The sequence below is a fragment of the Emys orbicularis genome, chromosome 5 (assembly GCF_028017835.1).
Source record: "Emys orbicularis isolate rEmyOrb1 chromosome 5, rEmyOrb1.hap1, whole genome shotgun sequence".
Lineage (NCBI taxonomy): Eukaryota > Metazoa > Chordata > Testudines > Emydidae > Emys > Emys orbicularis.
This window is the reverse complement of record NC_088687.1, coordinates 26,133,660-26,158,262: the sequence shown is the minus strand read 5'-3', so window position 1 is coordinate 26,158,262 and position 24,603 is coordinate 26,133,660. Positions and strand designations below refer to the sequence as shown.

The window sequence follows — 24,603 nt, the reverse complement described above, 5'->3', positions numbered from 1 at the left end:
GAACATAGGGATTTATAATGAATGCCTTCATTACTGTAACTATAGTGTGGCTTTGGTGATATTATAACCTAAAAAAGAAAACCGACACTTTTAAAAACCATTATTTCCTCCCAAAACCAAAGAATAATCTAGTTGCATGCAGGGATCATTTGGTTAGAATGGAAAAACAAAGCATGCTCTGAAGAGTTTCATCCAGAAGTTCACTATGCTGTGCTAATGGACTCTTTGGGTGGTTACAGATTGTCGTTGACTTCTTCATTCAAAGCACATGCTTTCGGCGTTTACAAAATGTCATCTCTTTCATGATAGTATTGATGTGTTCTGTAACTACTAGGATATTTTTAGAAAAATGCATTCCTTCAATATGATTTATATAACCGTAGCTTCTTGAGATGCCAACAGAGATCATGGTTGCATTGTGGTAGGTGAGTTCCATAATAAGAGACAGTCCCCATTCCGAAGAATTAACACTTTAAATAGACAAGACTGACAAAAATGTGAGAGTATTATGAATCCCATTTTACCTAAGGCAAACTGAGACACAGAGAGAGACTGTAACTTGCCCAATGTCATCCTGGAAGTTTGTGGCAGACCTGGAATTGAATCCCAATCCAGTGCCTTAACCATGAGACCCAAGACCAATTATTATTATTTATTATTTGTATTACCGTCGTGCCCAAGAGCCCTAGTCATGGACCAGGACCCCATTGTGCTAGACATTGTACAAACATAGAACAAAAAGACAGTCCCTGCTCTGAGGGGCTTGCAATTCTTTCCTTCATTTTCTACGTTCTGTAGCTAATGGTAAGGACCAGACTGTGGCTGACCCTATGCGGGTGTACAAGTTGTGGGAAGAGGATACAAAGATCTCCCAGTTCTTTTGGGCTCCAATTCTGGGACTATGCCTAATCCCTGGTCCTTTATATGCTTGATTATCAGGATTTGAAGAGTCCTAGTGCGGGTAATGACACTAGATTCCATAAAGGAAGAGACTGTGTCTCCACCCCTGCGTACGCACCATCCAGCAGAACAGGACTTATATGGGAGAAAGCAAACTGTGCTCATTAAAAGGATGGATCATCTGTTCCCATATGCCTGAGGGAGTGTGCGTTGCTACACAGCAGTTCTGTAACCCCTCTCAGCCCTGGCTGTGGCTTATAATATACCCCTACTATAGACTGCTTTTTTCTTTGTCTCTTCTTTTGTGTGTGTGTGTTACATCAGTATAGATTGCAAAATATTTTTATAATGGGGAAAGTGTTGTGGGCTTTTCCCTTTTCCTTCATTCTTAAAAACAGCTGACCTGCTCTACTTTATAATCTGAAGAAACGGGAGGAAGAGGGGGGTGGAATCACCCTGAGGCAGAGACCAGGTATGGATAATTTCAGCCCAAAAAGTGAAAGTTTTAGAAAGTTGTGAGCCACTGAAGACAGAAAGGTACAATGGAAACATGGAGGGAATTGGCTATAGCTATCGCGAGCACTTCAGCTACTTTAAAAAGAAAATCAACTGTTGTCATCCTTGAATAGAGCAACTTTCATCTGGTGAATTTATCTTACCTGTCCTGTAAGCATGTGATAAGTGCTAGTAGCTAACATTCCAGCAGAGCTCACAGATCTACCTTTATAAAAAGTTAAAATATTTAAATCTTCACCATTTAATTTGTCTTTAATCCTGGAAGCTTTTCCATTGTAACACAGATGTAAGATGTACAATTTATAAATGTTTGTTGATGTTTTTAGCTGATGAATATGTTATTTTAGCTTCTTTGCTGTGTACCAGGTTTCATGCAAGAATGATTTCTGTGATTCGAGAGAGAGAAAAATTGTTCCCTTTAAAAAAAAAAAAGAGTATTGAAAGACAGTAGTTCCTATTAGTGTGTATATGCTAAAACCCTATATGAATTCTGTATGTTAAATCAGGGTGATGCCGAATAAATTTTTATAATAACCTTCAAAAATAAATGGAAAGAAATACTATGAAACTTAATGTGCTCAGTAAAGAACAACACACGACAGGGCATGTATTTCTTTGATAACCGCCCACCTTGGGTGCTAGTGAGACACAGTGCTGAAGGCCAAGTGCCTACAGTGTCTGGGAAGTGGTGTTATCACTGACTACTGCATACCCTGGAGTGTTATTCCACTTAGAATATGACTGTTTGGTTGGGAAAAAATTAAGGCTAAGTAGTTCCCAACCCTATGGGTGTTGTCCCATAATTGCAGGGCTTCACTTACGTAGCCAATCACTTTGCTCCCTCAGTCCTGCCCCTTTTCTAATAATATCTAAAAACTTTTCTGGACTCTGGAAAGGATTTTTAAACATTTGATAATCTTGAGTAATAATAAATGCCATCTCCAATATAATGGCTAGCCATAAGAGACTTGACGAGTCAATCCAACACCTTTCTGGAATATGAAAGTACAAATCCAGTTGAAGTAAAATCTTGGACTAGCTAAAGGATTATAGAAGCCTTTTCAGTACACTTGTCAGATCTCATCAGCAAGTTCCTGCAAATACTGTCTCCAAGTCCCTTATAGTTAGCAGTTACAATAAATATAGTTATTTTTCAAGACTGTCTGTGTTTTAAAAAATCTTAATTAGCCCTAATGTCCTTGGTAGACAAGTATTATTATACTCAGTTTACAGACTGTGTGAATAGCCCAAGATGAAACAGGTTAGTGACATATCCTGCATTTAGATCCCCTGAACCATAGCCACTAGATCATACTGCTTTCCCTGTCAATGAGATGTGTTTCAGATGGAGCATATCAGATGGAATTTTCAGAAGTACCAAAATGAATTAGTATTGCAAGTAATTTGAAACTTTAGAAAATCAACCTATTTGCATATGTGGTTGATAGATATTTAAGTGCTGTTTTTGTTTTTATTCCTCCTCTCCTCTGTAATCAGCCTATCAAACTTGGGGATCACCTAAACAGCATACTGCTTGGCATGTGCGAAGATGTCTTTTATGCCCGTGTGTCTGTACGGACGGTTCTGGATGCCTGCAGTGCCCACATAAGGAACAGTAATTGTGCACCTTCTTTCTCCTATGTGAAACAGTTGGTTAAACTGGTTCTGGGAGGCCTCTCTGGGGTAAGTGTTTACAAGCAGTTGAGCAATAACTGAGAATTGCAAAAACACAGTGAAGAAATTGGTTCAAAGTCTCTCTCCAACCAGTCTTGCTTCTTGTTTGTAATTTTTCCCAGCTTATATTAAAGGGACACTCAGTCTAAAAATTACACTTCTGTCTGAATGTTTTTTACCTGCTTTTATCACAAGCAGCACCAGAAAGAGCAATTACTGAAAGATTAATGGAAAACATCGTGGTCTCTAATTTTTGTTAGTTGACTATGCATTTGGCAGCACTATATGTGGTCACTTTTGCCGTTTCCCTGGTAAGGTCAGTTTCTCGTTGTGTTGGGTCTTCCACACAGCAATGGGGAGAAACGTTTTTTTAAAAATAGGAAAATGTGATGATAAAAAACAAAAATTGGAATAGATGCTATGGGGCAGGTGTTTAAGACACTTGTTTTAGCTAACTGGATTTCTCTTATACATTTTAAATTCTGTTATGGACAGTTGTTTATTGAAGGAAATAAGGGAATGTGTCACCAGACTTAAGTTCTTCTGAGATTCTACCCAGCTGTCAGCCATTATTACTGACAGGGAATTCATATTATTATGACACAGACACTTACTATTTTCATATGTAAAAGGAACTACATTAACTCATCTCATAAAGTTACCATTCCCGACTGGCAACCTCTCCCTTCGCTACAGTGTTACAACATATTCATGGGATGGTTAAATAATTTTAGGACTCTGAATAGAAATGGAGCTTACTAACTGTTAATGGTGCCAAACAGTACTTCTCCTAGTATTTCACATTTATAAATTCTCTAATAATGGCAATCAGACAACTCAAGCAAAGTATTTCTACAGAATTGCTGGACCATAGGTCTTGAATACTGTGGTTCTGATTCACTGCTATGTTACTACACCAGTGGTCCCCAACCTTTTTCGTCTGGCGGGTGCCAGACGATGAGCCACGGAGGACCGTGGTGGCGGACGAGCATCCGCCGAAATGCCGCCGAGAAGCGGCAATGTCAATAGGCGATGTCGCCGAAAATCGGCGGCATTTCGGCAGCGACGCCTCTGGATGACGCTGCTTCTCGGTGGCATTTTGGCAGATGCTCGTCCGCCAGCCAGTACGCGGGTGCACTTAGACGCCCAGGCGGGTGCCATGGTGCCCGCAGGTGCCATGGTGCCCGCGGGTGCCGCGTTGGGGATCCCTGTACTACAGTATTCTACTGCTTCAACCTTTTGGAAGTTATTACTGTGTAGACTGTCGGTCCTTCATCAGTTAAGACTGAGCCAATCACAACATGTCTTCTCTCGCTCTGGCCATCCTTCGCCATGCTTGTCCATATCTCCTTGTTAGGAAATCATCCCACCTCTTTGGAGGCCGACCTCATGGCCGTTTCAGTTCTCGCAGATACCACTCAGATATAGCTGGTGTAAAAATGGATCCCTGGACACATGCCACCAGTATGATCACGGAAAAGCGCATTGCTTGATATCCTGTTTCTTGAGATGGGAGATTCCAGTGATGTCAGGGCCTTGCTAATCTGGTTGGTAATTTGCTGCATGAAGAGATATGACTCTGGCTCAGTTGAATCTCCAGCCATCACTGATTCCATACCCACAGGCCCTCCAGAGAGAGCGCTGTGAGGCATACTCTGCTCTCTGGCAGCCTAAGCATGGCAGCTGAATCTCTCTCTCTCCAATGATCATCAGTGTGGTATCTGAGCTCCTCCATGGTAACTCAGTGTAGCTGTTCTTCTACAATGCAGAGCAAGAGGCAGTAATTGAGACAACCAGGCCCCAGCAAATTCAGAGCTTTTAAAATGGGGTTGGATTGTGACCTACAGGCAACCAGTAGAGTGCAGAGCACTAGTGTGAATGGTCTTGTATGATGTCTCTTGCTTAGCAGGTGAGTTGATGATCTATGTTGTATCAGTCTTAATTGCCATATGGCTTTCATAGTCAGTCCCAGCTAATAGTGCATTAGCATAGCATTAGCCTGGAGGTGACAAAGATGTGAATGACTTTGACCAGCCCTTTATCTTGGCCAGCATCGATGGAAAAGGTGGTAGTGGCTGAAAATGCCTATCTGTAAGTTCCAGGATCAAAGGTGAATCCCTCCAAAGCCCCTTAATAAGTGGGAGGGGTATTAAAAAAAACTTCAGTTGAGGTGTTGCTTGTTGAGATTCTGCTAGTTCTTCTGTTTCCCTCTACCAATCAACATCACCTATGTTTTGCCTGATCAGAGTCTTAGCCAGCTGTCTTTCGTCCATCTCCCTGTTTCACCAAGTCATTGGAATATCTGAGATCACATTGTTCACACTAAACAAGAAAGGAAAATAGAACCGGGTATCATCAGAACGTTGGTGACATCGTGGTGCGGTTGTTTTCTTTATGCACTGAGCTAGTCTTCACTCCCCAGTTTCATTCCATTGTACACAAAGAGGTCCTGTTGCTGTTTGTTTCTGTACATATCCTTGAAACGCCAACTTAATGATGTACATACACTGTTTATATATGGAAACTGTGCTGCTCTTGCTCAGGATTATATGAGCATCCAGTTTAGAAATCTGTTCCTGTACATATCTGGTGACCTGATTAGGCATTGTACTGTAAATGTTTCCTCTTGAACTGTATAGGAGATTATCCATTGAAATGCAAAATATTTTAAAATGTCATTGGGTGCATTTCCTTTTTAAAATATTTTGTAAAGGGTGAATGGGGAGATCACTGATTGAACCTATTTAATATTAGTTGGCTTGCATTGTAATTGTACTAGATAGAAAGTAGCTTGATTTTTCATAAGCTGCAATCCTAATTCTTTAGTTAGTTTCTAATTTACAGAAAGGCTAGAGTAAAAAATTATCAGTGCAATTTAAAAAGATTCTTTGAATTATTTGCATGCAAGTATCCAGAATCAGATAAATATATATATTGAATTAACATTTATTTTTAAAAGTTGGGAAGCTGTGATAAAATATCTCAAGAGTTGGAATTTCCTTTTTTGTTCTTTGAATTATGGAAACACTGAAGGAAACACTTTCCTGAAATTATTAAAGCTACTGTATGGGCATCCAATATAGCTACTGTGGGTACTAGATTAAAAGATCATCCACAAGCTTGCATTTAATAGTAGGTACAAACCATAATTTAGCAAACTAACCCTGAATATGCACATCCTGGAATATCTAAAGCTATTGTAATTCTTCTAGTTTCAATTTACTGTAATGGAACATATTTATGTTGTAGATTTATGGAATTATTTTCTGTTTATTTGGGGGGGAAGTATGCCAAACATGTATTGAACAAAGTGATACTAATAAGGAAAGGGTTCCTAAAACATAACCCTGGGGGAAATCCAAATTGATAATCCCAATTCAATGAAGAAATTCTGAATTTCCACAGACAAACTAATGTAAATACTGTATATTACTTCTGTTGAACATTTATTTGCCTGAGAAAGACAATGACCTGCTAAATGTGCTGGCCTTTTGTCCTGAAGTATCCAGTCTTCATGCTAACGTGGTCTTTTCAGAACACTTGACTTTGTATTACTGCCTGTTTATAGGTCGATCAGCTTTCCTGCAACGGAGAAAGAAAATTGCAGACAGACAGAAGCCAGGCCATTCGGGATAGGCTGAGAGGGAAGGGACTTCCCACAGGTAAATGCTCCTTGGTGGTCAGGATGATGAAAGCCTTATGGAAGAAATCTAGGATGCTTAGTCTGCCAAATGAGTGTAGTAGGAGAGGGAGAACTCATATTCACATTCTCAGAAGCCTGATGATTAGTACACCAGAGATCACTGTTCAGCTAAACACTTACGTGCATACTTAAGTCCCATTGATGGCATGTGAATAAGAATTGTGTAGAATGTAATTTTTAAAGACATGCAGTTCCAACTGTGTGTTGAGCTTGGGTTTATTCACATGCCAGATATCTTGAGTGAGATATCTGATATAGAATAATTAACCACTGGAACAATTTGCCATTACTTGAAATCTTTAAATCAAGACTAAATGTCTTCTAAAAATTATTGTCTAGGTCAACCAGAAATTATGGGTTTGAACCAGGACTCATTTTTCCTGCATTGTGCAGAAGTCCAGACTAAATGATCATAATGGTCAATTCTACCCTAAAAATACATGCATGCAAATGTAGTATCTCACTACCAGCAGCTACTGCTCACTTCTCAAACAGTGAATGGACACAATTGCTCAGATTTATCATTGCGCAGAAGGTACATAAGGTGTTCAACTCTTCACATGTTACTGTCAGTCTTTGCCCATTTGCCACCACCAAACGGGGTACAAAAACTCTGTTGTTCAGCTCTTCTTGTTACTTTTGTGTTGTTTAAAAAACATAGTACCCTGGAAGGGATTACAAGCATCAAGATAGCTACTAGGATCGCCAGTAGTGCTAGAAACCACAAAGAAGGCAAAACTAGGCAGGGCCATGGCCCTGCAACCGTTCTGTACTGACTGGGGCTTCAGGGCTAGGTGCTGGGACGGAATGGTAGGCTGCTCTTCCAAATAAGAGATGGAGTTTCTCTTAAGAGCCCTCTTTTGCTGATTTTTTTTCCTGCTGTCCTCTACAGGCAGTATGCCCTTAGGAACAGTTGATGATGCAGTATCCCTTTTGTCTCACCCTCGCACGTTCCATCGCATGTGATTTCTACAGCCATAATATAGTACTTAGTACCTTAGCTTTTTTTGCAACATTTGTTTGTTCTCCCCCCACCACCACCACCACAAGAAATCTAATTGTCCTTAACTTAAAATCTCTTCTTCTCAAATGAGTGTGGATTTCCTATTTGTTTGATTGTTTCTTTTTGTTCGTATACACATAACTTATAAGACTGTCTTTAGCAGAAGTAATTTTATGTCTTTACAGTCCTAAGCTTTGTTGTTAACATATAGTTATGTTTGGGTTTTACTGCTTAACTTCAGAGATTGGTACTATAACAAGCCATCTTGTTATAGCATCTTCACGGATTTCTGGCTCAGTTCTAGTGTGCAGTAGTATCTGTTTAATGTCTAGCGTATCCTCTCTCTAGGGACGTGTAACGGTGTTGGGACTCACCACCTGGTTCCTCCTGCTGGTTACCTCCGGGAATTAGCTCAGTCCAGTGGAGCGTCCTCTCCTGGTGGTGTCCCACCCGTTGTCTCGCCCTCGGTTGGCGTGTCTAGACCCGCATTGCTCCCAAGCTCGCGGCGTCCTCTTCGAGCCACTGCCCTCCGGCAGTGCCCCTTAGTCCATCCTCGCCCCCTTCCGGGGGGGGGGTGTCAATCAGCTGTCTCTCTATGCCCCAGCCAATGTGGGCAACTGCACCCCCAAAGTCACACCCCTCTTGGCAGGGGGTTGGTGCAGCCCAAGACGGCCAGTCCCGTTGGCCGGGTGTAAGGCAAGGGGGAAGGGGGAGACCCAGGCCCCCCCACTACTCTGGGTCCCAACCCAGGGACCCTCTAGTGGCAGCTGTCCTGCCCTCCTTCTCTCCCTCCATCTGTCCACGTCCCTGTGCCGTTTCCCCTTAGGCCCCTCGCACCGGCTAGGCCCTTCCTCACCGGACTGGAGTTCCTTTCTGCTCCCCCTGGCCTGCCCAGCACTGCGCTGTCCCAGGTGCTAGTCTCCCACCTCTGGAGACAGACCTTCCCCTCTCCAAGGCCTGGGACAGACTGACTGCTCTCTCCCTGAGCAGCCTTTTTATAGGGCTGAGCCCGGCCCTGATTGGCTGCCTCCAATCTGGGCTCTGATTGGCTCACAATAAGCCCTTTTCTGATTGGCTGCCCATCTGCACAGGCCCACTGGCCTGCTGCAGCCTAAATTCTCAGGGAGTGGGGCAGTCCGCCCCACTACAGGACTATACCTTGTATTTGCAGGGGAAGGATGAGATGATCTAACAGGTGTTTTCCACCTGTATGGAAAATACCTGTAACCTGTATGATTTATTTATAAAACAACATAGGACAGGATATTCTTCCCCTCACCCTGCTTTCTTTGCATTGCTCGGTACATATGATACCTGCTCCTTTGAACTGGTTAAGAAGGGAATTTAAAAAACAATATTTACTCAGAAAGTTCAGCTGAGATGCAGCATCTGGCTCCCTGAGGTTCTGCAGAGTTAAAAGACTGGCTGACCACTGTGCCCTCACTTGGCTTCATACCCCGCATTGTACGCTCCAAGATGCCAAAAATAACAAGATTCTTTTAGTGCTGATTTATCTTGTGGTCTCCTGTAGTGAAGAAGAGTGTTCATTAGGATTTCCTTGAGGTGGAAGAGTACACGTTACACAGCCACTCTCAGTAAGCAAGCTCACCACCCTCAAGTTGGTAAGGGATCTCTTGATCCAAGTCAGTACTCCTCTTCTGTGCTATGTTCTCCTATCCAGGGGATGTCACATTGTCTAATGAGCCTGTGCTATTTACACACGCCCACACACCAAGTGCATGTAGTGCTTATGGAAGGTGCTGGACTGGAAACTAAAGTCCTCTATCCACAGAGCAAGTACATCATGGTAGCAACAGGTACCATGGCGATAAGGCCCATATAAGACACTACTTTCTATTTAACCAGGTTATAGTGCTCACTTAACATACCTCAACCTGAGAAGGAGGAGTGACAATGTGATTCAGTGACTATGTCCTTTCAGTCCTTGCCCTTCTGTAAGATCACCACCAGCAATACAATTGTAGGGATTTTTGTGATATGGATGTGTGATGAGAGGTGGTTGAGACCCCCAATATATTTCATATAATCCACCAGCCAGCTTTCAGGTTTGAGCCAGTTATACGTAGGTGATGAAATGCTCACTGTCTCATTATCATTCCCTGGAGCCATTCCATTATGCAAATACCTAAAATGTTGTTCATTCTTCCCAAGATTACAATATACCCATCTCTCAAACCACACCACAGAAAGAGAGAAAAGAAGCTTTCTGAAGAAAGAGGGAATGAAAGATAAGAGAAGATAGGAAAAAATGAATAAGCAAAAGAAGTGGAACCATCCTTTGGCTCCCATATATTCAGATGACAAGCACAAGTGCTGTATAAATGCTTGACATCATTTTGAATGTCCAGGCATCACTGTTGTAGAGTGAGCATAATCCATTCACCTCCCTCAAAATCTGACTCTCAACGGATTAATTCAAGAAATAGTTCTTCTGTGTCTCTTTCCCCTCTCTGGACAGATGGTGCTATCAACTTGTGACAGTGTATTTCAGCTACCAAACCCACTTCTGTGCTAGGCTGGTGTTATATGGATAAGGTTCCCTCTGGCTATAAAAACTTTTACTCCTGGGGGGATTCTGTGTGACTGTATGCCAGCAGAAAATGCCCCGTCCCCCCGAAGAATTCCTGTGCTTCCCTGCAGAAAATGGCAGGGAACCAAAGGGAAGCCGCGTTGGGAGGAGCAGCTCTGATGGGTTGCCACTTGGAACCGGGATACCACTGAGCCCACCTGACCCACCAGCCTGGACTCCCTTTACACTGCACTGCTGTGATAGGCTCTCAGTGCCCTTCCAGCACACATACAGGTGAAGACACACCCAGCTGCAGCTTCACACAGATGCTGAGATCAGCTCTGCATAGGAAGGCTCAGCTAAGGAACTGCCCAGTTACTCAAGTGCACACACCCCTTTGAAGGGTCAACCCAAAATTATACCGTCTTGCACTGCACAGAGAACTCATGAAATTCGCCCCCTCTCTCAGTTCAGTCCTTGTTTCTCAGGTGTTTCCAGCAATCTTCTCGGGCGGGGAGTCAGTGAAGAAGAACCACAATGATGTCACTCCCTGTCTTAAATAGTTTTTGCATATGGTGGGAACCCTTTGTCTCCAGGCTTAGTTGGTTCCCACAGCTTTCCGTGGAAAAACACTGGTACTCCAAGTTGGAGTCCTGTACCGGATGACTTGGTCACATGTCCCTGTAGGGCCATAGTAGCCATGTCTAGGAGGCTGTTTGTAGTGTCCTCAGGAAGGCTCACTGGTGGGAGATTAGCATCTTCTAAGACCTATTGTTCTCCCTAATGGCCCCTCCCAGCCAGCCATCTAGATTCATTGCATTCTGCCTAGTGGGCGTTCCCCAGGTGTAAACACATTTGTAATAGATGCATAGACAATATTCCTAACTTCAGATACCAAAATAATCCATGCATACAAATAGGATAATCATATTCAGTAAAACATAACCTTTTCAATGATATCTCACATGACCTATCTTGTATAAAATACATCATAGTTATGCCATAATCATACCATAACAATATCTCTATGAAGAATATGGGCGTAGTGTCACAGGGGTGACCACGGGCTCAGTTTTTGTGGGGGATTCCCCTCCAAACCGAGGTGAGGCATGGTGGGCACATGGGGTTACGTGCCACTGCCCCCCCATTTCTGCAAGCGCAGAGCTCCCCAGCTGAAGGAGGCTGTCTCTCAGCTCTGCTGACTGAGCAGCTGAACGCCATCTCCTGGGTCCTAGTGCCAGTCGTGCTCCCCTTCTGTGTGCTGGGAGCCTTCCTGTTTTCTGTGAAACGGTGAGTGCCTGGGGTGGGGCTGGGTAAGGGGTGGGGGTGGTGGGAAGAGGCAGTGGGGAAGGAAGGGGGTGGAATAGAGCAGGGGGAGGGGAATGTGGGAGTGAGGGGAGGGGGATGGAGAAGATAAGGGGATAGGGGAAGCAGGAGCCCAGCATGTGGCATCCCCTCAGCAGCAGCTGGGGCTCCTCTGTTAAGCAGGCCCATCGAACCCTCACCCTGACAAGCCCCACCTCCCCCCACCTGGACCCCTCTGACGAGCCCCTCACACCCAGACCCCACTGATCCCCAACCAACTGCACCTGGACCCCCACCCATCAAGCCCCACTCCCCCAGCACCTGGACCTGCCCTGTAAGCCCCCCACACCCAGACCCCCCTGCTGAGCCCCAACCACCTTCACCTGGATCCCCTGCAGAATCCCATTACCCCTGCACCCGGAACCCCCCAACAAGCCCCTGTGCATCCAGATCTCCCACTGAGCCACCCACACCCAGATTGCCCCACACAGAAACCTCTCACCCCGCACCTGGATCTCCCCACACTAAGCCTCTCTACACTTGGCTCTTGCTGGACTGATCCTGCCCACCCATACCTGGTGCGCCTGGCACAGAGAGGCAGGGCCCCGGGGTGTTTCTGGGGCAGGCCCAGCCCTTACACTGTCAGGGTCAGGTGCAACCTCACTGCCAAGTTCCTGTACCGAGGAAGGTGGGGGTTTAGGGTGATCTCCCACCTCAATGCAGTCAGGGCCTGTGATCCCCACTGCCATGCTGGAGCCACATTTATTTATTGACAAATAAAATTTGCAGAATTAAAAAATATTGTGCCCATAATTTTTAATTTTTTGGCACACAATTCCCTCAGACGTCAAAAACAAAATAACTGTGTTCTTACTACATTTAGGCCTGGTCTACACTACCCGCCTGAATCGGCGGGTAGAAATTGACCTCTCGGGGATCGATTTATCGCGTCCCGTCAGGACGCGACAATCGATCCCCGAATCGACGCTCTTACTCCACCAGCGAAGGTGGGAGTAAGAGCCGTCGACGGGAAGCCGCGGAGGTCGATTTTGCCACCGTCCTCACAGCGGGGTAAGTCGGCTGCGATACGTCGAATTCAGCTACGCTATTCGCGTAGCTGAATTTGCGTATCTTAAATCGACCCCCCCCTGTAGTGTAGATGTAGCCTAAGTCCTTTTTCCTTCCCTGTCTTTTAAGAGACGAACCCAGATTCCTTTCTTTTCTCCCTCTGTTGGCTGCTTGTCCTGCTCCCGAGCTGGTTTTCCTGTCTGGTCCACATTGTGTTCAAATCCTAAGCCTTTTCTTCTGCCTAAGATGCATGCCCTCCTGATTCCCAGCATCTTCTCCCAGTCCTTCACCTCCTGGTGCTAGCTTTCAGTTCTGTTCCGCAATACATCTTGCTCTCAACACCATCTTCCAATTTACAGGTTCTCCTCCTCTTTGGTAGCTGCTGTACCTGATTCCCACTGTATTCAGTTCCTAGGGAGTACGGAATCAGGATAGTAACCCTGAATGAGAATAATTCTCAGTTCCAATTTGGCATTTCAGCTCTGTAAACCATTTAAAAACCAGCAAGGAGCGAAGAGAGATGATTATACAATACAGACGCCCCCTGACTTACGCAATTATTCCATTCCGGAAAGCCTTGCGTAGCTCGAATTTTGCGTAAGTCGGAAACGTATACCTGTAACGCAAAAATTTCCGCAACTTGAAAATCCTATTTCTGGCTTATGGAACTTTTTCCGTAAGTGTGAATTTGAGTAAATCGGGTCTTGCGTAACCCGGGGTGTGTCTGTAACTTACTGAGTGACAACCAGTCTGCAGTAGACTCCAGAGAATTTACACCTTTGATATGTCTATTTTTATAGCTATGTTCCTATCATTGGTACTAATTCTGTCAATATCCGTGTAGCTCAGCTTCCCTTAAGGACAGAGCTTCTAGCCTCTGGCAAAGCAAGAACTTGAATTTAGTACCAATTACATTAATGATAGGCCTGGAATGAGGAACCTCGGGTAGAAAGCCAACATACAAATGTGCTATCGAAAAGTAAATAAAGGACAATGTTGTCCTATCTCCTTTTTATATTATACAGTTTATCATTTGTGTGGACTTGAGACTGAATTGCCAGTGTGAAAGTCATTAGGAAAATTTGTCACACATGGAACTAATATATAATATAGATGTGTCACAAGGTTTACACTATCAGCTTGAGAATGCTGAAGTGTTGTTATGCACAAATATAGAATCATAGACTTTAAGGTCAGAAGGGACCATTATGGTCATCTAGTCTGACCTCCTGCACAACGCAGGCCACAGAATCTCACCCACCCACTCCTGTATCAAACCTGTGTCTGAGACATTGAAGTCCTCAAATCATGGTTTAAAGACTTCAAGATGCAGAGAATCTTCCAGCAAATGACCCATGCCCCACGCTGCAGAGGAAGGCGAAAAACCCCCAGGGCCTCTGCCAATCTGCCCTGGAGGAAAATTCCTTCCCGACCCCAAATATGGCGATCAGCTAAACCCTGAGCATGTGGGCAAGATTCACCAGCCAGACACCCAGGAAAGAATTCTCTGTAATAACTCAGATCCCACCCCATCTAACATCCCATCACAAGCCATTGGGCATATTTACCGCTAATAGTCAAAGACCAATTAATTGCCAAAATTAGGCTATCCCATTATACCATCCCCTCCATAAACTTATCAAGCTTAGTCTTGAAGCCAGATAGGTCTTTTGCCCCCACAACTCCCCTTGGAAGGCTGTTCCAGAACTTCACTCCTCTGATGGTTAGAAACCTTTGTCTAATTTCAAGTCTAAACTTCCTGATGGTCAGTTTATATCCATTTGTTCTTGTGTCCACATTGGTACTGAGCTTAAATATTTCCTCTCCCTCCCTGGTATTTATTCCTCTGATATATTTATAGAGGGCAATCATATCTCCCTTCAGCCTTCTTTTGGTTAGGCTAAACAAGCCAAGCTCTTTGAGTCTCCTTTCATAAGACAAAAAGAACAGGAGTACTTGTGGCACCTTAGAGACTAACAAATTTATTAGAGCATAAGCTTTCGTGGGCTACAGCCCACTTCTTCGGATGCATAGAATGGAACATATATTGAGGAGATATATATATACACACATACAGAGAGCATGAACAGGTGGGAGTTGTCTTACCAACTCTGAGAGGCCAATTAAGTAAGTGAAAAAAAACTTTTGAAGTGATAATCAAGCTAGCCCAGTACAGACAGTTTGATAAGAAGTGTGAGAATACTTACAAGGGGAGACCTCCAGACCCACGAACATGATACAGTTCTGCGGTGACCTAGAATCCTACTTTCGACGTCTCCGACTCAAAGAATATTTCCAACATACCTCTGAACAGCATACTAACCCACAGAATCCCCCCTACCAGCACTACAAAAAAAAGGATTCTGCGTGGACTCCTCCGGACGGTCGAAACAACAGACTGGACTTCTACATAGATTGCTTCCGTCAACGTGCAAAGGCTGAAATTGTGGAAAAGCAACATCACTTGCCCCATAACCTCAGCCATGCTGAACACAACGCCATCTACAGCCTCAGAAACAACTCTGACATCATAATCAAAAAGGCTGACAAAGGAGGTGCTGTCGTCATCATGAATAAATTGGAATATGACCAAGAGGCTGCTAGACAGCTCTCTAACACCACATTCTACAGGCCATTATCCTCTGATCCCACTGAGGATTACCTAAAGAAACTACACCATCTGCTAAAAAAACTCCCTGACAAAGCACAGGAACAAATCTGTACAGACACATGCCTAGAACCCCGACCAGGGGTATTCTATTTGCTACCCAAGATCCATAAACCTGGAAATCCTGGACGCCCCATCATCTCAGGCATTGGCACCCTAACATCAGGCTTGTCTGGTTATGTGGACTCTCTTCTCAGGCCCTTCGCTACCAGCACTCCCAGCTATCTTCGAGACACCACTGACTTCCTGAGGAAACTGCAATCCATCGGTGATCTTCCAGAAAACACCATCCTGGCCACTATGGACGTAGAAGCCCGCTACACCAATATTCCACACAAAGATGGACTACAAGCTATCAGGAACAGTATCCCCGATAATGTCACAGCTAACCTGGTGGCTGAACTTTGTGACTTTGTCCTCACCCACAACTATTTCACATTTGGGGACAATATATACCTTCAAGTCAGCGGCACTGCTATGGGTACCCGCATGGCCCCACAGTATGCCAACATTTTTATGGCTGACTTAGAACAACGCTTCCTTAGCTCTCGTCCCCTAACGCCCCTACTCTACTTGCGCTACATTGATGACATCTTCATCATCTGGACCCATGGAAAAGAAGCCCTTGAGGAATTCCACCATGATTTCAATAATTTCCATCCCACCATCAACCTCAGCCTAGATCAATCCACACAAGCGGTCCATTTCCTGGACACTACTGTGCTAATAAGCGATGGTCACATAAATACCACCCTATACCGGAAATCTACTGACCGCTACACTTACCTACATGCCTCCAGCTTCCATCCAGGACACAGCACACGATCCATTGTCTACAGCCAAGCTCTAAGATATAACCGCATTTGCTCCAATCCCTCAGACAGAGACAAGCACCTACAAGATCTCTATCAAGCATTCTTAAAACTACAATACCCACCTGCTGAAGTGAAAAAACAGATTGACAGAGCCAGACGAGTACCCAGAAGTCACCTCCTACAAGACAGGCCCAACAAAGAAAATAACAGAACACCACTAGCTGTCACCTTCAGCCCCCAACTAAAACCTCTCCAGCGCATCATCAAAGATCTACAACCTATCCTGAAAGATGATCCCTCTCTCTCACAGATCTTGGGAGACAGACCTGTCCTCGCTTACAGACAACCCCCCAACCTAAAGCAAATACTCACCAGCAACCACACATCACTGAACAAAAACACTGACCCAGGAACCTATCCTTGTAACAAAGCCCGATGCCAACTCTGTCCACATATCTATTCAAGTGACATCATCATAGGACCTAATCACATCAGCCATACCATCAGGGGCTCATTCACCTGCACATCTACCAATGTGATATATGCCATCATGTGCCAGCAATGCCCCTCTGCCATGTACATTGGCCAAACCGGACAGTCCCTACACAAAAGAATTAATGGACACAAATCTGACATCAGGAATCATAATACTCAAAAACCAGTGGGAGAACACTTTAACCTGTCTGGTCATTCAATGACAGACCTGCGGGTGGCTATCTTACAACAGAAAAACTTCAAAAACAGACTCCAGCGAGAGACTGCTGAGCTGGAATTGATATGCAAACTAGATACAATCAATTTAGGATTAAATAAGGACTGGGAATGGCTGAGCCATTACAAACATTGAATCTATCTCCCCTTGTAAGTATTCTCACACTTCTTATCAAACTGTCTGTACTGGGCTAGCTTGATTATCACTTCAAAAGTTTTTTTTCACTTACTTAATTGGCCTCTCAGAGTTGGTAAGACAACTCCCACCTGTTCATGCTCTCTGTATGTGTGTAAATATATCTCCTCAATATATGTTCCATTCTATGCATCCGAAGAAGTGGGCTGTAGCCCACGAAAGCTTATGCTCTAATAAATTTGTTAGTCTCTAAGGCCAGGTCTACACTACCGCGGTAGTTCGACAGCTGGCAATCGAACTTCCGGGTTCGATTTATCGTGTCTGGTCTGGACGCGATAAATCGATCCCGGAAGCGCTCGCCGTCGACTGCGGTACTCCAGCTCGGCGAGAGGAGTACCGCGGAGTCGACGGGGAGCCTGCCTGCCGCGTGTGGACCGCGTCTGAACCGCGGTAAGTTCGAACTAAGGTATGTCGACTTCAGCTACGTTATTCACGTAGCTGAAGTTGCGTACCTTAGTTTGAATTTGGGGGTTAGTGTAGACCAGGCCTAAGGTGCCACAAGTACTCCTGTTCTTTTTGCGGATACAGACTAACACGGTTGCTACTCTGAAACCTTTCATAAGACAGGTTTTCCATTCCTCAGATCATCCTAGTAGGCCTTCTCTGTACCTGTTCCAGTTTCAATTCACCCTTCTTAAACATGGGAGACCAGAACTGCACACAGTATTCCAGATGAGGTCTCACCCGTGCCTTGTATAACGGTACTAATACCTCCTTATCTCTACTGGAAATACCTTACCTGATGCATCCCAAGACCGCATAACTAATTTCTGTTTCCAAAGACTGAATTCATGAAGTAGTAGATTGATGTGCTGAATTGAGAAATATGCTTAGGTTGACAAAAACAACGAGGAGTCCTTGTGGCACCTTAGAGACTAACAAATTTATTTGGGCATAAGCTTTCGTGGGTTAAAACCCACTTCATCAGATGCATGGAGTGGAACATGCAGTAGGGATGTATAAATACACAGCATATAAAAAGATGGGAGTTGCCTTACCAAGTGGTGGGAGGTCAGTGCTAATGAGCCAATTCAATTAAGGTGGAAGTGGGCTATTCTCAACGTTGACAAGAAGGGATGGAAATCACTTTTGTAGTGCTAATGAGGCCAATGTAAACAAGGTGGCCCATTTCAAACAGTTGAGAAGAAGGTGGGAGTATCAGCAGGGGGAAATTAGTTTTTATAGTGACCCATCCACTCCTAGTGACATTTGTCATGTAATTTCCAGATCTTTCTGCAAAATCTGTGAAAACCATTGGCCTTCTGATCAGTTCACAAGCTACTTTCCTCAGTTCAAATCCCAGTTGCCATGGCATAATAACAAATGCTGGGCAAATATCTCAAAATATTTTCCACTTCAGTTGTATAAATCAAATATTTTTGCACTCCTAAAATGCACAGAATGTTTTTAGCATTTTCTTTTTCTACCTTGTTACCCCTTTAAAAACAAAACAAAAAACTGTTGCTATTTTTAAAAAAAATGTGAATATTCACTCCGATAAAAAATTGAATTCACTTTACCTGGTTTGTCTTTGCTCCTCTTTTGGATTCCCTGTCCATTAATATGACTATCCTAGTGAATGAATTTCTTGGCAGGGAAAGTGTCAGAAAAAAACTTCCAGTAAATATTGGGAAATATTTGCAGATAGTGAGTTTTATACTCAAAACCATGAGTATTCGTGCCATGGACCTATTTCTTGTCTGTCTGTTCAGCCACCAGGAAACAAAAAAAATGCAACCTGATTTTGTGCCCCATCTAAACTAATCTATAGAACCATCGGTGTAGTTACTGGGGCTTCATGCACACTCAGGAGCCCACCCACTCAGTTATTTAAATCAGGTCCTATTTGTTGAGCTCTAATTGTTATGGAAATCTTGGTCATTGTCCTCCTCTATTTATCCGCTGTGTTCAAACGCTTATCACTGGGCTGTAAGAGCAAGAGGAAGGAGGAAAAGTGTCTCTTGGAGGACTATCTTTCTCCCTTTAAAGATGCTTCCTCAGTTTGTTTCTTGCTCTTTCTTCCCATCCACAAATTTCTCCGACTTACCTTTGATGTGTTTAGGGTGCTAAGATCATAGGATTGTTAAGACTGAATGTTAACTGGGGGTGGGCTATCCTGCAAACTCTCAACCTTTGACTACCCTCATAATATGTGCCCACTGGATAAAGTGAGGAATCATTTCTAAGGGACTGGTCAAAATGAGCAGCCTTATCTTTGTGTGTGTCATATTCATCTGAATGTATTAAAGTAGGGCAGGAAATGATTCAGCAATCCTGGATGAAATCTTAGGTGTCGACACTCTCCATTTAATTTGCACGCTATAATTACAAGCTGTAAAAATAGCAGATGCATTCTAAAGGTGATCATTAAAGTGTTTAGAACATCAAAGGAACAAATGAGATGACATTTCTATATGAAAACTGTAGTGCTTAATTAGTGGTCTCCTGAATATTTTTTTCTTTAATTTAGCCACTCAGCAAAAACTGACAGCAAAAGTTTGTAATGTATAGTTGTGCCTGTTTGTTAGGGAAGCAAGGAGACTTTTTAATAACCTTTTTTAGTTCTTTTATTGAGAAGAAAAGGCAACAATCAGTCTGCAAAGAAATCAAATTAATTGGTGTCCTCCACATATTTGAACTGGCATAATTCATTCTAAACTGTTTCCTGCTAAACCCAAGTTTATCATTTTTCAGATAACAGTAAATATGGCAGAGTAGTTTATTCGGAAAGTTATTCTCTGGCACTGTCATCTTTTTTTCAGCATTAAAAAAACAGAAATGTGTAGGTGGAGAATATCTTCATGAGTCTTGCAAAACAAATAGCAAGCCAGTAAAGGATTTGAAATCCAGGCCATTTTTTCCTATTTGTGTCACAGTGGTGCTGTGAGTTCCCAGCTGAGATTCAGGTGCTGTTATGCAAACACATAGTAAGAGATGGTTCCTTCCCTGAAGATCTCACAACCTAAATAGAGAAGGCAGACAAAAGGCAAGAGGGGAAATAATGGCAGAGATGTAAAGTGACTTGGTGCTGCAACTGACCAGCTGTGTGACCTTCATCAGCTTTTGGTGTCATTGGATATCAAGAGGGAAGCGATTTGACCATTTAGGCATTAGTCTGAGAAGAGCACGTAGAAGGGATACTGAGGGGGCAAGAGAGGTTATAAAGGCAAAATGCTGCTTAGTGAAGTGTTAGCAGAATAAATTTCTCAGCTACACAAAATCCTGGAGTTCTTTGCTTCCTTCATAACATCTGTTCTAGTGAAAAACAACATGTGCAGGGCTAAAAAGTTTGCATTCTTGCCACTTTTTACTCCCAGCTCTTCAAAGGGTAATTTCTCCCAGCTCATGTTCTTTACAAGGAATGCAGTAACTTTAATCTGTTACTTGGGATTTCTCAACAAAAAAAAAGGGTGGAGGGGGTGTTTCCAGCAAGCAACCCCCAGGCCACATCTGGCTCTGTTATCTCCTTTCTGGCTCCCAGTCTGCCCCTAAGGGATTGTAAATCCAACTTCTTTTATGAGCTTCCCCCTCTCATTTGAGTGACTAGCTGCTTTGTTTTATGATAAGGATTTTTCTGTTTGCATCCAGCGATGATAGCTGGTCTGGGAGATCTTTTTAAACTTTAGTGTAATCACTTCCTCTTTAGCGCTTCCAGTCCCACACTGCTAGCTATACATAGACAAAAGATGTAATCATATGCCTGAATAGGAAAATATATTTTATGTTGGCCAGAAAAGAAAAAAAAGATAGGGGAAAGTGTATAAAAAGGCTTGAACTAAATTCACTCAATGAGAATAAATATAGCCTGCATTCTAGAACTGTCAGATAAACTGCATTGACAGCATCCACAGTTACATAACATCTGATCAATTGCTTACACTACCCTGTTAATGCACCGCTAGAGGCAAACTAATAGATGGAGCTTGTTTAGGGCCAGAGTCTGTCGTTCGTGCTCAGAGGGAAATCAGCGAGACTACTTGGAGAGCAATGTTCTACTTAGTGTGAGTAAAGATGGCAGAATTTGGCCCTTCGGCAGTAATTGTACCACGCAAATTTGCAAATGTGGATATCATTGCAGGGGAGTTACAGAGTCAACCTCACTCTTTTTTTTTCCTAGCTCAATGACTATTCATTGTCATTCATAATGACCTAATAGTCATTGGGACAGGGAAAGCGAACGGTTGTGTATCCTAGAGGTTAGGGCATTCACCTAGCATGTGGGAGACCTAAGTTCAAATCCCTTCTTCACATCAGGCAGAGAGGAAAATTGAACCTTCGTCTCCCACCTCCCAGGTGAGTGCCCTAACGTCTGCGCTAAAGGTGATAAGGGAGGCTACATCCTGCTGCTCCTTTCCCCCCATCCCTAGCATCTGAGTCTTCCAAGGGTAATTTGGGGGAAAGGCTGAGCTGTCTATCATATGTACTTATATGGTCAACAGTGTAGTATCTCAGTGCCTCACAATTATTCATGTGTTGTCCCTGCAATACCCCTGTGAGTATTTTACGAATGGGAAACTGAGGCAGAGAGCAAATAAATAACTTGCCCAAGGTGTCACAAAATGTCAGTGGCAGATCAGGAAACTGAAACCAGGTTTCCAGAGTCCCAGTCCACAAATGTAACCACCAGGCCATCCATCTTCCATTTCCTTTTAATAAGTAAGCATGTTATCTGTCACTCTCTACTTCAGAGGCACAAAAGTGCACAATCCTGGAGCCTTATCCAGCCAAATTCCCTTTCTTCTCTGTGTTGGTTATTTAATCCTCATATGTGGCTTTCCCTCATCATCTTTCCAGTATTTTAAAGTAGTGATCATGCACACAGTTAAAAGCCAAGAGTGTACAAATAAATAAATAAACTTTCTCCTACAGCTAGAGTGATCAAATACCAGGATAAAGGCCATGTTAAACCAGATCCATAGTGCTGACTTAAACTGAATGGAGGGAAAAGATGTTTTATTTTTTTATGGCAATACTAGCCTCTGTACTACAATAGACAGCCTTCCAATTGATTAGCTGGAGAAATGGATCTGTGGCTATAAAACTGCATGAGACAGATCTGCTATGGCCCTCTAAGGAGTCTTGATATAAGTAGTTTCAAAATAGCATTTCTATAGAGGATAAGAAAGTCACAGTCATGTATAAGGGTCAGCATTGTCTACAGACCTAAGCAAGTGCATTCTCATCTTGGTTTGGAATCCCTCTGTGGCTTTGGCCAAGTCACCTAATTTCCCCATCTGTAAAATGGGGTTAATAACTACATCACAGTAGTGATGACTATTAAACAGCTGCTTGAAAACACTGACTAGTTCAGTCAGTGCTCATTTGGAATTAGAGTGTGTATGTGGTGGGGAAGACCTTAAAGGTACAGTGTGAGGAGACCAGGTGAGAATGATGGGATGAGGAACAAAAGATGAGACTAAGGGGAGAACAAGGGGGTGGAGAGAAGAGTATGAATACGAATTGGGAAGAAAAGAGACTGGGAAAGGAAGATGCTGCATTTCAGAGAAAGAGAAAAATAATGTAGAATGAGCTGTGGAACAGGAGGAAATAAAAAGGAATAAAGAGATGTAGGGAGGGAATGAGCAAGAGCAGTGATTTTTTTTTAACTTTATGATGTTTCTAAAGCTGTGAGCTTGTGAGGAAAGGGGTGATATTTTGAGCACTTGCGTTACAATAATATTGCTGTTTATTCTGTGATCCACAGTGAAATGCAGGAAAAGGGGAAAAAATACTTAAAATTCAAACAAAGTGCAAAAACCTCCCAGTTTAGACCTTCACTTTTTTCCCCCCCCCCGCCTCAGTGTTACAGTACAGGCCTCAATGTAAGCTGGTGGTTCTCCATTCCTCTGGCAACTGGGTGGCCTGGTGGCAGACTGAAGATTTATGGGGATGCAAAGAAACATTTACACAGTCGTTCCCAAAAATCCTGTGCTTCGTGATGTGATCACAGGAGATTGGAGTGAAACTGTTTTGTAGCCTAATGTGTAAATGCTAAGGCCAACACTGATTTCCCTTTGGTCATATGTTAAAGGTGAACACAGGCAGCAAAAGTCAATCATGTAAAAATGGTGTTCTAAGCATCCCGATCAGCAGAATGAAATAGCAGTGTGGAAATGGGCATCTATCAAGCATCCACTTCATGCACTGCTTTCTGTCAAGACAGCTCCTCTCCTCTCCTCTCCTGTCCATATAATTACCAAATGAGTGGCAATGCTGCAGCCATGAGCACTCTCCCAGTCCCTGATGATGAGATAGTGATTAGGGCACTCGCTCCTCCTTTCGAGGAAAGATCAAGTGGGCATGGGAGTTAAGGAATGGGAAACATCCCCACATGCTGAGGTCAGGAGTTAGTCTCCTCTTTGCTGAGCCTTTGGTATAAACTGAGCATCTAGTAGGGCTTGGCTGGGAGTCTATTGTAGGGAGTATTGTAGCACCTACTCCCAACAATAGACAATCAACGCTTGAGGTTAATGCCCTGCTCCTCCCCCTCAAGCTTTCTCATTTCTATATTTGAACAGGTCACGGTCCCTTACTGCACGCTCCGTCAACGTACAATAGACATGCTTGCTGCTGTGTGGGAACCTAATTGGTGTTTATAATATGCTTGGACTCAGTGTTCGCTATTATGGCCCCAGTTCAGGAAAGCATTCTTGAACAGGGATACTTTTTTGAATTGGGCCTATATGGTTCACAGGTTGTCCCGAAATATAGTCAAAGTGTTACATGGGTGTCATAGCCATCCTTTTTTTGGTGGGGGGGGAGGGAGAGGCACTCCTCATTTTCCTTTAACATCATTATTCTTTCGCTAGATTTACTGCATGCATTTAATTTCGGTTTAGGCAGTCTGATTTGGAAAGTAAAACAATAAGGTGAAGTAATGCAAAAGCAATTTTTCCAGCTAAAAATCTTACTTTAGAATTGAAACTTTGGGGGTGGGGATGGTAACGTGGGTGATTTCACTTTGATGTCTCTCCCCCACACCCCGAGAATCTTAAATAAATAGTGAAAATATTGAAATACGTTTCTAATGTTTGAGTTGACGTGTTGCCAAAGTGTGCCCACCCGTTTGCATCTGCTGCAGTATTTACACCCTTTCCTAAACCACGTTTGCATACAATGTGGGGTGGGGAGAAGGGGCCATTGGCAGCAGCAGACTCACTTGTGGTGGCATTGTGGCCTATGACCATTTGAAGGCTGTTTATGTGCAAACTGAGCTTAACAGACAGCCATTGAACATTTGAGCTAGGCAGGGGCCTTCTGGGTAATCAGTGGCACAGATCATCAACAGATGCCCCATGGAAGATGTGGCCAGCCATGGATTATTTTATTTTTTTAATTGAGGCTTAGGGCTTTAACCCTAATTTTGGAATGTTGACTTGGTTGTGTAACAGTCAGTTTTGGAATGTTTTTATCCCTTTGACAAAGCCTTGCATTTTAGTATTTTGAATGAGTTGGAACACACAGCAGCTTTTGTGCTGCCTTGAAGACATTTAGTCTCTTCTGAAGCTCAGAAC

At 43.4% G+C, this 24,603-nt stretch overlaps 1 protein-coding gene across 1 annotated transcript in view; it reads left to right on the top strand.

The window, feature by feature from the left end:
- The window catches only part of PTPN13 (protein tyrosine phosphatase non-receptor type 13), a 154,618-nt gene that overhangs the window by 32,133 nt on the left and 97,882 nt on the right, over positions 1–24,603 (top strand). Inside the window, exons 4-5 of the mRNA XM_065404715.1 lie at positions 2,914–3,099; positions 6,659–6,752. Coding sequence (XP_065260787.1) covers positions 2,914–3,099; positions 6,659–6,752 — 280 coding nt within the window. The remainder of the gene's footprint in view (positions 1–2,913; positions 3,100–6,658; positions 6,753–24,603) is intronic.